This window comes from Denticeps clupeoides, chromosome 1 (genome assembly GCF_900700375.1).
Source record: "Denticeps clupeoides chromosome 1, fDenClu1.1, whole genome shotgun sequence".
Classification (NCBI taxonomy): Eukaryota; Metazoa; Chordata; class Actinopteri; order Clupeiformes; family Denticipitidae; genus Denticeps; species Denticeps clupeoides.
In genome coordinates this window covers 38018353-38034676 of record NC_041707.1, presented here as the reverse complement: position 1 = coordinate 38034676, position 16324 = coordinate 38018353, and the positions used below count along the sequence as shown (strand labels likewise).

The window sequence follows — 16324 nt, the reverse complement described above, 5'->3', positions numbered from 1 at the left end:
ATCCTGGCAGGTTGGTTCTTGTTGGCTGAACGTGCCTCTGCCACGTGGTCTACAATAAGAACTGTAGTAAAGTAAAAACGTTCCTGTAGCATTTTTGCATCGAAACACATCGCAATGTACATTGCATGTGTTTAATTGCTCCATTATAATACTGTTTTTTATTTTACCCAAATTCCATAAATGATCTGTTGCTGTCTTTGTCCTGGTCACGTGACTTATAATATAATTTCACAGTCTCCCTGCTCAGCCCCAAGTTCTAAATCTCAGTTCTAATCCGTTCTGTTTTATTTACCCATGATGCAGCATGGTGAAATACATTTTGCTTTTGTTAGAATCGTGTCCAATCAGAGGTCATGTTTAGGCATTTTCTGCACATCAGGAAAGAGCCCCAGGACTCCTTCTTTAAATGTGTTTTACATCCATGGGATTAAAAATGCGCTCGAACCTCATTCCTGCAGGGCGCTGCGAAGGGAAGCATTAACGTCAGTGACTTCAAATGGTCGAGAAAAAGTTCATTTGAATCAGGTTCATCTCTAAAACCATGTATCTCACACTGTCCTTTTTCTTTTCTTGGAACATGTGAAGTGGCCCTAACCAGCGGCCCCCCCGGCGCCTCCCCCTCAGCCCAGAACATCAGCAGCGCCATGGCGATAGACCGAACCAACTTCCCCCGGGGGGTGGCCAGCCGCAGCACGTTCCACGCCGGGCAGCAGCGGGGCGCCCGGGACCAGCAGGGCTCCTACCCGGGCACGCCGGCCTCGCCCTCGCTGTCCCACGGCAACAGCCAGCAGAGGCGGCCGGCGGCTTCCGGCATCTTCAGCAAGTTCACGTCCAAGTTTGTACGCAGGTGAGTGAGTCAGGTCAGGACCACTCCAACATAATCCCCTGGAATTCCTTCATGCACAGAAGGCGGAACCCCATCGGCTCATATAAATAGAATTTCAGAATTGAATTGAATTAACTTAAGCCTTCCACCCCTGCCAAGTACCGACTGTGTGAATGAACATCCTTCCCAGACAATTTGATTGAATTTTCAGCAATGATGAAACCAAAAATATATTTAAAACGCAAATATGAAGTTCTGCCTATCCAAATTAATGAATAGAAAAAAAAAACCCAGATGCTACTGTCCAATTTAGCAAGTTAGGAAGGGGCAGGAGAAAAAAGGAAGAGACAGAGAGGCGTGACACATCCTCATATCACGGCTTCCTGTCTGGCAACTCAAGGCGTCGCCGTCCAGCTTTGCGTGTGCTACACACACACGCTGATATGTTCCCGGTGTCTTTATATAGTAGCTCCTACACACGCCACTCAGCACAGCGCAGAGTGATGTCATGTCTACGTTTGTGGGCGGGGCCGAGGTGTGCGCGCCTGTGTAAGTGCCCCCGCGCACGCATGCCTCCGTTCCCCCTCATCACCCTGAGTTGTTCAGCGTGCGAGAACGCCGAACGCCTCCGTGTTCTCCCCGCGCGGCCGTAGTGACAGTAACCATGGCGACCGCGGCGGTTTTGCCCTGCGACTGCTCTATAAATACAGGCACGCCGTGGCATGATCGCAGTAGAGCCCCACCTTCGCACGGCCACGCGCTGGAGGTGGAGGTAAAGAGAGGAGAGGGGTGAGAAGGTCACTTCAGGCGAGTTTCATCAGCGCTGAACACTGTCACGTCATCAAATGGAAAACCCGACATCTGCTACATTAAGATAAAGGAAGTGTCAATGGCGTGGAGTTTTGGTAAAAACATATCCCATCAGGCCTGATCAGCATCACATAGTTGCACAGGTTAAAAATGCGGTTAAAAAGCAACACCAGAATAAATATGCAGTTTACATATAAATATATGAAATTAGTAGAAATGTACAGTATTAAATCGCTAATTTGTTTTTAGCATAATTTGACAAATCAGTTTTGTGTCACTTTGATAAAATCATTCTGTATGGGGTTTTGTGCGTTTTACACATACATTTTTATCCCTTTTTTTTTTTTTTACTTTACGTTTTCTTTAGAAATCTCTCACTCAGGTTTCCCAGAAGGTAGGCAACCTAAAATGACAACCCCCACTTTGAAACCTCTTTTGTTTTATACTTTCGGTATTTTTTGCCTTTATCCCGTCCCCCCCTTTTAAGCTTTTTGAGCCCTCCTGTTTCCATGGTTGGCTGTATTTATTTGCCGTGGTTTTGTGTGACATGGTTTGGCTGTTACTAACTCCCCATCTCCCTCACCACTCCTCCATTACACCCTAATCTCAGCATCACTCATATTTTTCCTTCCTTCCATCCATCCACCAATCCTGTTCCCCCCTCCACCTTTCCATTTGTCTCATCCGGCTAATTTGGTGACCGCACCCGCGTACAGTAGATACTTCACGTGAAGACCATGTGAAGTTCTCCCGCTCTCCTGCCCCTGCGTTTGAGTCCGACATTTCCCAATATGGCAATAAAGGGGGAGATGAAGCTGGAGAGAGGGATGGATGGGTGGAGGTGATGGAGGAACGATTGTGACTGGTTTTCTAACACGGCAGCTGTAACCGCTGCACCATCTGTGGCTGGACTAACTCCACTGCAGCACCAAAAACCTTCCTACTGCCTGAAAAGCCCAGCACACAAGGCCTAGGCTGCGCCACAGGGGAGGTGTAAAATGGTTTACTGTTGTACAACAGCGGTGTACAGGAGCATGATTACACAAATTATTACGAATTTATTTTGGGGGACATTCGTCCCAAATATTCCTGTGCACAGACCACATGCATTTGTTTTATCTGCGAATATTTTGTTATTTATTATTTATTTAAATGTACTTTTACAATTTTATGTTGAGCTATTTGCCTCATTTAGTTGTCCTGAATATATCAATGAAACCTTTTTTTTTTTTTTTTAAGAAAACAATCTTTTTTTCATAGCACTGAGCTTGTGTGGTTTGTATGTACAGGATTACGGTAGGATCAAAGATACGATTAAACAGATTTCCGTAAATTTTTATCCCGTTTTGGGAACTTGAACGAAGTGGGACACAGTGTGTTGTTGTTCCTTTTTTTTATGAACTTAGACCCTGTTTTGTATCTGTTTTGTATGTTCTGTTCTAACCTTGTTTCAGTTTTTTTTTATGACAGGCTTGCTGCATACACTGTGTGTGTTTTTCTAATCTTTAGTGATGTTTTGATCATCTGACCGTTAATGACGGTTTTATAAACACACTATAAAGTGGGAGGAGCTCGTGTTGGTGATTGACAGATGCAGACACCACAGTCGCTTCACATGCACTGTCGGTTTTTGATCCAAAACACAGAGAACTGCCTAAATGATCTGCTGCTGCTGCTACTAAACATGATGTATTCTGGACAAGCAATTTATTCCAAAGTATCAAATACAAAGAATAAAAAACAGCCAATCAGACAACACTGAGCACAAGATCCTCTCTGCCTCCTCCTCCTCCTCTGTTTACCTCTGGTTTCTGATTCTCATCCAACATCTTCGATAGCACCTTGAAAACAGGCCATTTTGAAACATGGCGTGTTAAGCGTCCTCCTTTCGCATCCTTTGTGGGCCTCTCTCTCTCTCTCGAAAATGTGACTCTTCTGTCCGTCTGTGTCTCCCTGCGTTGCCTGGGCGGATCCACCTCTTCCTTTCCGCCCCCAAAGTGGCTCTGTTCATGTGTATCGTGTGATGTATCGTGTGGTTGTTACAGGGCAGGTCAGGCTGTGGTGACGGGTTTGTATCTGCCGCTTACTGGCACCCTGGTTCCTCATCCACCCTTCCATCCTCCCGTTCTCTATTTGATCCCAGTTCCACTCCTCTTTCTTTCATTCTAGTCCATTTGTCCCGTTTCCAGTCCACCCCTTGATTTGGGTTCATTTGAGAAACACAATGAGGGTTCAGGCCTTTATGATGCCTGAGATGCTCAGACTCTTGTCTCAGAAATACGAGAACGGGTTTATTTGGACTGGAGGTGCTTCTGGGAGAAAGTGGAATGGATTGCGGGTGGTTTGCAGGAGGGAAGGGGGTTTAGAAACTTCTAGAATCCTCCCTTCATTAACTGGTGGCGGTACGTTAGTTCAGGTACTAAACTTGTGCCGATTTCTCTCAAGGAGCCCGTATGAGGCCGAGGGACAGGAAGAAGGGAGCAGGTGAGAACATATCTCAACCAAACTAACTGCTGAATCGGACTTGATCAGAAAGTGAAGCCGTGATTGGCTGGGAAAGGATTATAATTTGGTGCTGATTGGTCCATCAAAATATCGGTCTGAAAACATGGGATCATGGCCTTGTCGGCTTTATGTATGATTGTGTGGAGCTCTGGGTCCTAATTGTCTCAGAGGTGTGTGTGTGAGTGGGTGTGGTTTAAATGTAGTTTTCTCTGGGAGCAACCACAGCCAAATGTAGAGTGAGTGGATGTCAAGTTCATTTACTTTCCTGAAACCTCAAACCCCCTGGTAGAGGCTGAGAAGTTTTCTGCTCTGGTGCGAAGGACGTCCCTCCTTCTCAGATTGGGACACTCACAGTATCTGAAGGACACAGGATTAGATATAGAAGTTCTAAGCATTTAAAGAAACAGTTTGGTTGCAATTGCAATTCACGATTATTTCATATGGAGGATGGTTGAATTAAGGAAGTCATGATTTAGGGATGGGACAGTAATGAATAATTTTGTATTTCAGTTCATTGTCATTTAATTACATCATACATATTGTGATTATCCACCCACCACTAATGCGGATGTCCTTTCAAGTTCTCCAGTCAGCCCCAGCTTTCAAAGTCCACTGTGGAGATTCTATTCTAGACACCACACTAAATAAGGAAATGCAAAATCCACATAAACATTTTAAAGTTTTCTCCATTGCACCATCAGCTGCTGAGAAGTGTCAATTTTCAGTCTTCGCACAAGAGCAGAAAAATGTGTTTTTATCTGTTCTTTATCACTCAATCATTGTCCCTTCCTCATCTATTTATCCCACTGCCCTACCTCAACTTGTTTTCTGAATTTAACCCAAATTTCCCCCCTTCTCCCATCATCTGCCTCCTCTTCCTCCTCATTCTTCTCTCTGACTGTCTCTCTTCCAATCTGTCCTCCTCACCATCACCCCATCCTTGCAGGTCCATGCTGAGCAGTGCAGTGGACAAGTCGGAGAAGTCTGGTGGAGGAGGGACTCTGGGCTCTGGGGGTGATGAGAACAAAGACACGCTGTCCTCGTCCCCTGCTGGAGGGACGCCCCCTCCGATTTCTGTGCCCCCGTCCTCCCAGAGGGACCAGTCCAAGCCTCGATCACTGCGCTTCACCTGGAGCATGAAGACCACGTCCTCCATGGAGCCCGGCGAGATGATGAAGGAGATCCGGAAGGTTCTGGACGCCAACAGCTGCGAGTACGAGCTGCGCGAGCGCTACATGCTGCTGTGCATGGCGGGGAACCCCGCTCGGGACGACTTTGTCCAGTGGGAGATGGAGGTGTGCAAGCTGCCCCGCCTCTCCCTCAATGGCGTGCGCTTCAAGAGGATATCGGGCACTTCGATCGCCTTCAAGAACATCGCCTCCAAGGTCGCCAATGAGCTGAAGCTGTGATGGAGCGTCTGTGTGGGCCTGTGTGAAGGACGCGCTGGGGTGGAGGTGTAAGCAGGGCTTAGAAAACGGCTGAGAGAGGAAGAGTCTGGTTTTCTGTAGAGAAGAGGAGGATGATGGGAGGTCCCTGGTAGATATAAAAATGACACTATTTTTTTTTTCTCATTAATTTACCAGGTTATCACTCCGTTTGCCTTTACTTTCCTCCCTGCTCTTTTGTTTTTCTTGTTTTTTGGGGGGTGAAGAGTTTCCACAAGACTGCTGCACTGGATTTTAATATCACTTCTGTTGTTTTTTTTTTCTTCACAGAAAAACATGAGGGGAAAAAAAAAAAAAAGTCTAAAAATGTACTGTCATTATTGTCATTATTGTGACTACTACATGATTATTTTATATCTTCTGGTCGTGGTGGGCTCAATATATTAGAAAATGTTTTCAGGAAAAAAACAAATCCACAAGTGTCTGCATTCCTCCTCCCTTCTTTCCCCCGTTGTGGCTGCAGCGGCTCACTACAGGTACAACAGACTGGTGTTTCAGAGATCTGCTGCCTCCTGTCCACAGTCTAGACCAAACGCTGACCCCTGACCCCCAACATTCAGCCCGTCCACAAACAGGGCTGCTCTCATCAGCATTAAATTCTTATTATTACATGTACGTCACATTTCACTGTACTTTTTATCTGAGACGTGTGCCTGTGTGCGTGGGTCTGACATCTATAATAAAGTGATTATCTGAGTAGTGAGAAGACCACAAAGAACCAATCCTGAATATTAGATCACATGACTACTGCTCATATCTTATGGTTATTTTATTTAGTTTTTATTGATTAATTGATTCAATTTATTAATTTTCAAGTATCTGGCATTAGTGCAGACTGACAGGGACTGAAACACAGTTGCGTGTGTGTGTGTGTGTGTGTGTGTGTGTGTGTGTACGTGCGTGGTGGGAGGGTTTTGGGTCACATGACCTGTCAGTCAGCAGTTTGGGGAAACCTGTGCACACCTGAATATGTTCAGATGATCTTTCGGTTCTTGTTTTTGTTCTCAGATGCTCATTGTCTGCTGGTGCTGGGAATCCCATTATTATTATTATATTATTATTGTTCTTATTAATGTTATTTTTACTGCAGGGTCGATCTTTTACTTTAGTTTTTCATGTCTGTAATTTCTGTGAGAAACACAAATAGGGGTAAGGGAGGGAAAAGAGATGGGGGAGAAAATTCAAAACATGTCATTTCCTTGTGAAAAGAAACAATGATCGATAGAAATAAAAACCGAACTGAATTAACCTGGAGTCTGTTCTGGCTTTTACTCTGCTGTCAAGTGTAGCTGCGAGGTTCAAAGAACAAGATCAACAACAACATTTATTTCTTATAACCCAAAAATCACATACAGTATGTCGCAATGGGCTTTGACAGGCCCTACAGTTGACACCCCCCACACTTGACCCTTCTGCACACAAGGAAAAACTCCACACAAAAAAACTCTAGGAGAGAGAAAAAAAGGTTGGAAGAAACATGGGAAGGAGTGATACAGAGAGGGACCCCCTTCCTGGGTAGAGTGAGCCTGCAAATTGGCTGGTGATGGTTTGTACAATAGGAATGAAAGGATGAAAAACTAATAATAAGTCCTATAGTTGTAGGGTTGGATAAGTTCAGAGAAAACAAACAGAAGTAGCGGCAGACGGTGGCACTGTACGACCGTCGCAGACGGACAGAAGTGTCACATTTTTGAGAGAGAGGCCCACAAAGGATGCGAAAATATGTGGTAATAGTAGTATATTGGTGCTACAGTGGCCCGGTACCCTAACTAGGACAGCCTAACTAGGTCTGTGTCTGACAGGGGGACTGTGTGATAAACTGGACTTTATAATTGACACCGCGTCAAAGAGAAGTGAAATGAGTGTCTGGGACTTTAATATAAAGCCAGAGAATATAGATTTAAACACTGAGACTGCGTCTGAGTCCCGGACACTGACAGGCAGGCCGTTCCACAACTGCGGAGCTCTATAGGAGAAGGATCTGCTCCCAGCTGTGACCTTCTGTACTTTGGGTACCAGTAGTGACCCCGCCAAAAGTTCACGTGCGGGACGAGATCATTTACAGCTTTATAGGTCAAAAGTAGGATTTTATAGTCCATCCTAAATTTGATGGATAACCAGTGCAGTGATTGTAAGACTGGGGTGATTTACTCATGCACCTACTAGAGCATCCAGACAACCTTGATGTAACTTTTCTGCATCATGCATTGAAATGAAATTTCTTATTTTGGCAATATTTCTAAGGTGAAAGAATGCTATCCTAGCGACATTATCTACATGCGAATTGAATGATTGCTGTGCTGTTCTGTCGTTTCCGTTTCCGGTGCTGCACTGTTTGGTGTGTTTGGCGCGAGCTGGTATTACTTCCGAGGACTTCCTGAATTACCTCGGAATTAATCACCCAAATTCACCAAAACGTAAATTATGGCTGCCTCGCTAATCCCATGTGCAGTATGTGAAATGTACAGCTTGACGAGCTCCGTCAGTAGTGAGGCGACTAGTCGAAATGACGGGGAAAATAGCCGAGTTAGAGGAGCGTATCCGAAGTGTATACTTAATTAGGGAAACAGAAGTCTTAATCGACTCTTTTCTGGTCCCGATTTTTGTTATGAAGTAAAGGTGTCGTCATTGATTCAGGTCTCTCATTCAATTCGCATGTAGATAATGTCACTAGCACAGCATTCTAGTCAGTGAACGTCCAGCTTTTGTCATTTGGAGACTCATTTTAGAGTAATTTCTGTGAGACTGGGTCCCCTTGGCCACCAGGTGGCGCCATGTCCTTGTTTTATGTTTTCTAAGCTGTGTTCTCGGCTGCCGAGCCAGATTTCCTGTTTTTGTTTGTGTTAGTTTCTATTATTACACTATAATATCATACAGTTTTCCGGGTGAATTCATGCTATGAAAACCAGGTTCATATGTTTGCAAAATCAAATCAACATTTGTTTTTTTATGTTATATTTTCCCCTTTAAATAAAAGAGTTTTACCTAAAAATTAAATATTTTTATTTTTTGTCTAGAATGCAGGGTGAAAAAACCAGGATAAACCAGAAAACAGGAGATTCACGTCTACAGGAGCGATTCATAAAGCTGCTGTGAATTAAATTTAAAGCTTTTAATACCACGCTGCTCTCTAGTGTTGAACTGAGTCTCTTATTAAAACGGAATTTTTATTAGTGTTTTTTTAATACCTGTAATGAAGATGATTAATCAAATGTTGTTGCTTTATATTACAATACATTTATCAACCGTTAGCTCAAAACAAGGGAGGAGTTTAGAAGATAAAAGCAGACAGAATTCAACTCCTCTGTGTGCACAGGTATTTGTTATTGATTTATTTATTTCATGCAAATAGAAGAACATGTTCATTTGAGGATTCAGGTGTGAGGGGCAGTAGATCTGCCTTGTCAGGGTGTAAAGTTCCTGAAAAGATTGTTGATGGGGATCATCCCTGAGGCTCCTGATTTACTTAAAGAAAATGATTTAAAACTGAACCCAACTAAAAGTAAAGATCCAAATGAAATCAGAGATTATACAGCATAATAAATATGAGCAGGACAAAGACTTATAAGAATGAACAGAATGAATGAAGTTCTACAGCCTCTCACAGTGACTAAATATTTTATGCAAATGGACAATAACTGTTTATAAAACATCTTCGCTTCCTCCAGCAGTTTCCTGTCTGCTCTTGTGTGTAAAACTCACCTGGAGCCTCACATGGTGACCCCAAATCTGAAGAAACACAAAGTGATGGACCCTGTGGAGAACCTGGAGGACTATATATGTAAGAAACATGAGAGACCCCTGCAGTTCTTCTGTAGAGACGACCAGACGTGTGTGTGTCAGTTCTGTACTGAATCCAACCACAAACATCACAACACTGTTCCTGTAGAGAAGTGTGGAGAACAACATACTCGGCTCTTCTGTTTGAATTGGTTTGTTAACTGACCATTTGGTTACATTGTGTGAGCTGCTCTCTGAAACTCTGCTGAGAGTTCCAACACTGTTCCTGTAGAGGAGGAGTGTGGAGAGAAGAAGGTGAGATCTTCATCTGAAACCCATGATTTGTTCTACCTCAACACTGGTGTTGACAACTTTATTTTACACAGTCCCATCTGATGACACAGAGGAAGGTGAAGGTGAGAATAGTCGATCATGATGATGTTTCACCATGTATCAGTTCTGGTTTATGTCAGGGTCTACAGCAGGGTTCTTCTCCTCACGATTTCCCAGCCTTCTTCTACGTGTGAGTGAGGTGTGAAGCTTCTGTGTCCAATCAAAATCAGTAACTACCTGGACGAAGTGAAAACAAGGCCTACACTTGGATTCAAGGTCCAGAGTTTAAGAACCCTGGTCTGCAGGATGGAGATGTCAGTGCAATAATGTAAACATTAACGACTTCCTGTGTCTGGAGTTTTGTGTTGCTTTTTAGACAGAAGAGTTTTACAAAATTCTGTGGTTTTGATGCTCCTCTGATGGATCAGTGAGAGAGGCGAGCTGCTGTTCCCGTTCCTTTCATGTTTTTGTGTGCATCTTGTAGCTCAGGTTCTACTCTTAGACCATCGGTACCGTATTGTTCTAATCTCTCTACCAGCTTGAAACCAAATTAAACGGTCAAATCATTTCAAATCGTTTATTAAAACACTTTTATAAGAACATCATGTCCACACCACAATGTGGAGATATAATCACATTTTCAAATGTTCTTTATGGTCCAATTTATGATGTCATGTTCTGGTGCCTTTGAACCACCAGGTGGCGCCACATTGTCATCTATCTCCCTGTCTCTAAGTGCTAATTTCATTGTCTCCATTGTGTCCAGTCCATGTTGCTCATCTGTCTTGGTTTGTGTCTTAGAGAAGTTTGACCCTCAAGCCTGTTTATGTTTTTACTGCTGAATAAGTTTCTATAATGAAAATACTTCATCTGAGCTGTGAAGCACACAACAAACTTCTTGTCTTATAGAAAAGCACAGAGGAGGAGATCTCAGCCAGTGTGGAGGTCTTCACTGCTGTGCTGCGCTCCATTGAGAGAAGCCAGGCTGAGCTGCTGGAGGTGATGGAGGAGGAGCAGAGAGCTGCAGAGAGGCAGGCTGAAGGGCTGATTAAAGATCTGCAGCAGGAGATCACAGAGCTCCAGAGGAGGAACAGTGAGCTGGAGAAGATCTCACACATTGAGGATTACCTCCACCTCCTACAGGTCAGCATCTCTCTCTCTCTTCTACATCACAGGACAACACTCCCCATGCTGAGGGGTTTCTCCTCTCTCCTGCTCTACTGTAGATTTACCCAACACTGTGCAGCCCTCCACACACCAAGAACTGGGCTGATGTCAGCATCCATCCTCCTCTGAGTGTGGAGACGGTAAGGATCGATCCATATCTGAAGCTGGAGACCTTATTCAGGAATCAGATGGAGAAGATCCCAGCGCTACGTGAGTAATGATCAGACTTAATTTATGATCTGGGACTCGGTCACAAACTTGGTTATCCTGGCGTCTTATGCCGGTCTTCCTCAGGTGTGGCGCGACCCGAACTACATGTGAAGCGTCTGTAGAGAGTTTTTGAGGAGCGGCTCAGACATGTTGTGTGTTGGTAGATGATTGACATGATGGTTTCTCTGTTTCTGTAGACATTTAGATAGAAATGCTCTGAGACCCACAGAATTATGCAGGACAACAAGTTGTGATGTAAATGTAAATGTTGTGATTCACGGTTCTGGCATAAGCAACAATCATAAAGTAATTACATACAGTCACAGTGTCTCAGATTTATTAATAAAGACTAAAATATGTCATTATTTATTTTTATACGGAATAGAATGCAGCAGTCATGAGAGAATCAGCGCAGGCTGCAGACTTTACGGAGGTCCGCAGCTCGTACTGGCGGCTTAGCGTGTGAGAATCTGGTCCACCGTAACATGGCGACCGGGGAGCAGTGTGTGTGGACTGTATTTGCTTAATGGCACCTCAGTGGCTTCAGGGTTCGAACCGGCAACCTTCCGATTAGGGGTCTGTTTCCTTATCCGCTAGGCCAATCACTGCCCTCTATACCGTATTGAAACCGTAATCAAACAGCCACACTCGCTCATAAGTTTTGTTCGTGTCCCTCGCTTCGTAGTTTCTGGAAGGCAATAATTTCAGTTCTTACTGAGGTTTTACAAACTCCATTAGATGCCTCTGGTGTAACTGAAATTTTTGGGGTTGCACGTCAGGATCTTTCCCTCAATCATTCGCCACTCGTATAGCAAGAAGACTGGTGCTACTAAAATGGTAACTGATAACTGATAATAATAATAATAATAATAATAAAAAAAACATGAGTGGCATCTGGTTTTGAAGGAATGAAGTGGGACCTGAAAAGTCCAACATACTGGAACCAGTAAAAAGAGACACCAGTGAGGGAAATTTAAACCAGTCTGTCCCCCTGGGATTGGAGTAAAATGATGAACATCATTAGCGTGTCACAGTTCAACTTTCTGTTCTTAATCTGGGATAAACTGATATTAAAAATTATGTTTGTTTCCACAGAACTGAACAAGTTCAGACGTCATGCAGGTATTTATTTTATGTCTTTTCAATCTTCATCTTCACAAAGTTTTTCAGAAAATCTGCTTTGTTTCCCACTTTAATCTTAATTCTCTTCATTCACTACAGTGGACATGACTCTGGATCCCGATTCAGGTCATCCCGACTGTCGTGCAGAATGTACGACTCCCACGATGGGTTACACTGGTGAAGTGACAATATGAATCTGATTCTGGTCAGAAAATCAAGAGCCTGGAGGCCATCTTATCCGTTATGTTAGTGTGGAAGGAAAATTTAGTAGGCCCAGACACTCCACGAAATTTAGTAGGCCAGACTCTCCACGTGTTTCACCTTTGGTCATGGAACAGTCAGAAGACAACTGTGTATCTTAGGTCTGACCTTGTTGATGCAAAAGTTTGACGCAAAAACTAGACATAAACTGATAAAAGAAAGGTTCTGTGACGTTGATGGGCGCCACTGTCCAAAGTGGTGCGAGCTTGCTTTTCGACCTTGTACACCCCAGATGTATAAATGCTTGTGAACTGTAATCAAGCAGGGGGGAGTTCTCTTGTGAGTCCCCTTGCGCGCGGTAAAATAAACTTGGATAATCAATTCAGTTGACTTCCTTTATTGCAGCTCCCCGGACGGCAGAATTTCCACCACATTAGTTATTAACTAATGACATATTGTTTATTTAGGTAGGTCGTAATGGCTGCCCACAAATCGGGTTCAGAGTTTAAAAAGTACAGTTTACTATTGTGCAGAGGCCAAAGGCCTCGCCGAGTCTCAATTTGACATATTTGACATGTCTTGCATTTTTGGCTGCCACACTAAGACCTTGAATACAAATGGAAGGCTTTTCATTGTGTCTGTTTCTCTTCTGGGCATGCACAGCAGAGGACGCGTTTCGTTGTATCACCGTGTGCTGTGCTGCAGTGTTTCACAATGACAATTATTTCACCTTCACTACACTTGCCCTGCTGCACTTCACCCCCTTGGTATCGGGAGACGGAACTTGTGGTCTTTCAGCAGTTGTGTAATAAATAGATAACAAGGTAATTAATATGGGATTATTTTTTGTATGTTCACACACTCACTTCTTCCTTCCATAATAACAGAGGAGTCCCCTCATCGATTCTGGCTCCTGGCTCACAATTCTCAGCACAAATCTCCATCTGATCATGTCTGGTCAGTTTCATTAATGTTGTGCGGCATCATCTAGCATCTCAGGGCTCTTTTCATGCAGAGCAGGTCTACACCATATTCTTCATTATATTATTTCTAATAATATTCACTCAGTGAGTAATCCTCCCTCCCCACTGTGGACCTGTGGGCTCCTGGCTGGTGCTTGGTCTTGCTTCTGACTATGACAAAGTTTCCCAGTTATGTGGCTTTGAATCATAATGTTATATAACATAGTGTTAAATGCCACACAATTCAATGACATGATAATAATGACATGCTCAGCACATCACCCAACACAAACTCACACTCACACACACTGCTTTCAAAATGTTCTAAGAACAACTTGCCCTTCTACAAATCGAACCATAAAGTAACATGTAGGATTAATATTTGTGATTAAGATTATGTTACGATTTTGTATGATTGTTTGAACATTAATCCAGATTTAGTTAATGATGTGGTCAGTAAAATTAATGTATTAAGGCAAGTGGTAGGAGGAGCATCATTTTTGGAGGTTACTCATCGTCACCCAACTGAAACTGGTATTTAAACTGGTCTTGAACAAATAGTTTACCTTTACCTGTGTCGTGGAAGTTATTTCCATCACCGAGCGTCTGAGGACAGTCTGTGACAGTTTTTAGTCAGGCTTTATTTACATGCGCGCATGGGAAGCCTCGCTAACCGAATCACCAAAGGTCTGAACACAGTGACGTGTATATATATATGGTCAGTGAAGCACTGATGTTTATCTTTGTACCTGTTGGTACCAGCATAGAGCACGATCTCACACATTCCTCAGAAATAAAACTGTCACAGATGAGACAGTTTTTTGCAGGCTTAGGATGAGAAGCACATAAAAGAAGCACATTTTCTTTTACATTAAAACACTTTGCTTTAACATTTCCCTCACACCTGTACAAGGTGTGGGCATATATGTGACATATAAGCATTTGAAGGAGGGGCATGACTGAAAAATTAAACTGAACTGGCACTGAAGAAGTTCACTTCATTTCTACACACAAGGTATGCGCTCTCATATTAAGATCATATATATATTTCTTTTTGGTTAGAATGGGAGTTTTGAACTGTATTTTCTTGTAAAAGTGTTTTACAGCACAATTAATTCTATTAGAGAATGGAAGAATGGTCACATAAAGAAAGCAGGTGAACGGAGGACAGGGGACGTAACGCTGTTTTTACACTTTGGATTTACACACAGATAACTTCATCTGTGCATATATTAATTCATATTTGTGGAGGGATGATCCACTTTGAATTGAAATATCTGTCTTTTAACATGTCCTTGTCCAAAAACAAAGACAGCACTAGATAAACATCTACAGTCTGCTGATGGGAAACAAGTGACACATGGAGATGTTCCAGAGATGTTTGATCCGTATCCCTGTCTCCTGGGAAAGATTCTACTATGAGGTGGAGGTCAGGGGAAAGACTGCCTGGAATTTAGGGGTGGCCAGAGAGTCAATTAACAGGAAAGGAGAACTTACACTGAGCCCAGAGGATGGATATTGGCCTCTGTGTTTAAGGAATATGAAGCAATTGATAGCCCACCAGTCCTCCTCTCTTTGGGAAAGAAGCCCCAGAAGGTGGGGGCTTTAACAGCAGCTTTACCGCAACCATCAGAAAAAGGATATAAAAATGTTAGTTCCCGTAAGAAAAACCTTTAATTACGTACATTAAAATATAAACTGAAAAACATAAAAATACAAAGAATACAACATACACAATCTGTACCCAGCACAATACGCCACGCTGCAGTGTTTTCGCTCTTTGCCGTTTGTTCCCCACCGTCTCTACTCCCGGACCCAGGCAGTCTTTTTGCTTAGCTGGTCGTGACTCTGCCTGTTTTAAACACTGCACTTAATTGTTCACAGCTGCGTGTCTCTGTGCCTGGCCACTGTACCTCATTACCCATTTACCGCTGCCCTGGGGTGGTTCCCTGGCTACACGTATTTAAAGCGTCATGTAGATTCATGTCCATGTTCATGTAGCTGTAATAAGAGTTGCATGCTACTGAATCTGATTACCGTTCTGTATAAAGGCGGGTGAATAAAAAATGACTCCTTGAGTCATCTTGTTATAACTTATAACTTTACTTTATTACTCACAAGCCGTTTTCTCAAATGAAAGGAGCAGATGACATCCACCATTTCTATGGTTGCGTGGGGACAGTCTCAGGCCGATATTTTTCTTAACACATTACGTCTCAGACTGAGCACAGGTTCCCCACAGGGATGCTGCTCAGACCACCGCTCTTCACTCTGCTGACACACGACTGTGCTGCACAGTACAGTTCGAACCAAATCGTCAAGTTCGCAGATGACACAACGGTTGTGGGGCTCATCACCAACCACGATGAGTCTGCTTACACAGAGGAGATAAAATATCTGGTGTATGGGTGCTGGAACAACATCCTGACTCTCAATGCCACCAAGACCATATAGATGGTTGCCAACTTCAGGAAGAAACTGACTGTCCCCACCTCACTGCACATCGATCTGCTGTTGAGATCGTCAGCGGTGTGAAGTTCCTGGTTGTGCACATGACAGACGACCTCTCCTGGAGCCTCAACACCACCTCCACCACCAAGAAAGCCCAGCAACATCTGCACTTCCTCAGAAAGCTGAAGAAGGCCAGCCTCCCTTCTCCCATCCTCACATCGTTCCACCGGGGGACTATTGATAATGTTCTCTGCTGCTACATCACTGTCTGGTACGGGAACTGCACTGCCGCTGAGGAGAAGGCCCTACAGTGGATAGTAAAGACAGCCAAGTGCATCATCAGGGTTCCACTTCCACCATCTCCCAGCTCTATGAGAAACACCTCATCCGTAGACCTCGGAACATAATGAAGGACTCTCACCACCCCTCACATGCCCTGTTCTCCCTCCTACCACAGCATCAGAACTGTAACTGCCAGACGCTGCAAGAGCTTCTTCCCGCAATCAGTCAGAGTTCTTAATGCACCGCCATCACCAGAACACTGTTAAACTCAACAAAATTACACTTCCAGC

General features: G+C 43.6%; 1 protein-coding gene and 1 pseudogene across 9 annotated transcripts in view; both read left to right on the top strand.

Annotated features, from left to right (window-relative positions):
• mark2b (MAP/microtubule affinity-regulating kinase 2b) overlaps window positions 1-6834 on the top strand; it is a 31923-nt gene extending 25089 nt beyond the window's left edge. For 5 of the 9 annotated variants that reach the window (XM_028995185.1, XM_028995157.1, XM_028995175.1 and 2 more), the window contains 3 exons: window positions 586-847; window positions 2004-2030; window positions 5088-5304. In XM_028995185.1, the coding sequence (XP_028851018.1) occupies window positions 586-847; window positions 2004-2030; window positions 5088-5159 (361 nt within the window). In that variant the 3' untranslated portion in view covers window positions 5160-5304. Of the gene's footprint in view, window positions 1-585; window positions 848-2003; window positions 2031-4081; window positions 4121-5087 lie in introns of all 9 variants that reach the window. The other 4 variants (XM_028995230.1, XM_028995192.1, XM_028995202.1 and 1 more) reach the window with 4 other exon arrangements.
• Window positions 6835-8092: 1258 nt separating this feature from the next.
• Window positions 8093-15287, top strand: LOC114785848 (E3 ubiquitin-protein ligase TRIM39-like; annotated as a pseudogene).
• The last annotated feature ends 1037 nt before the right edge of the window (window positions 15288-16324 follow it).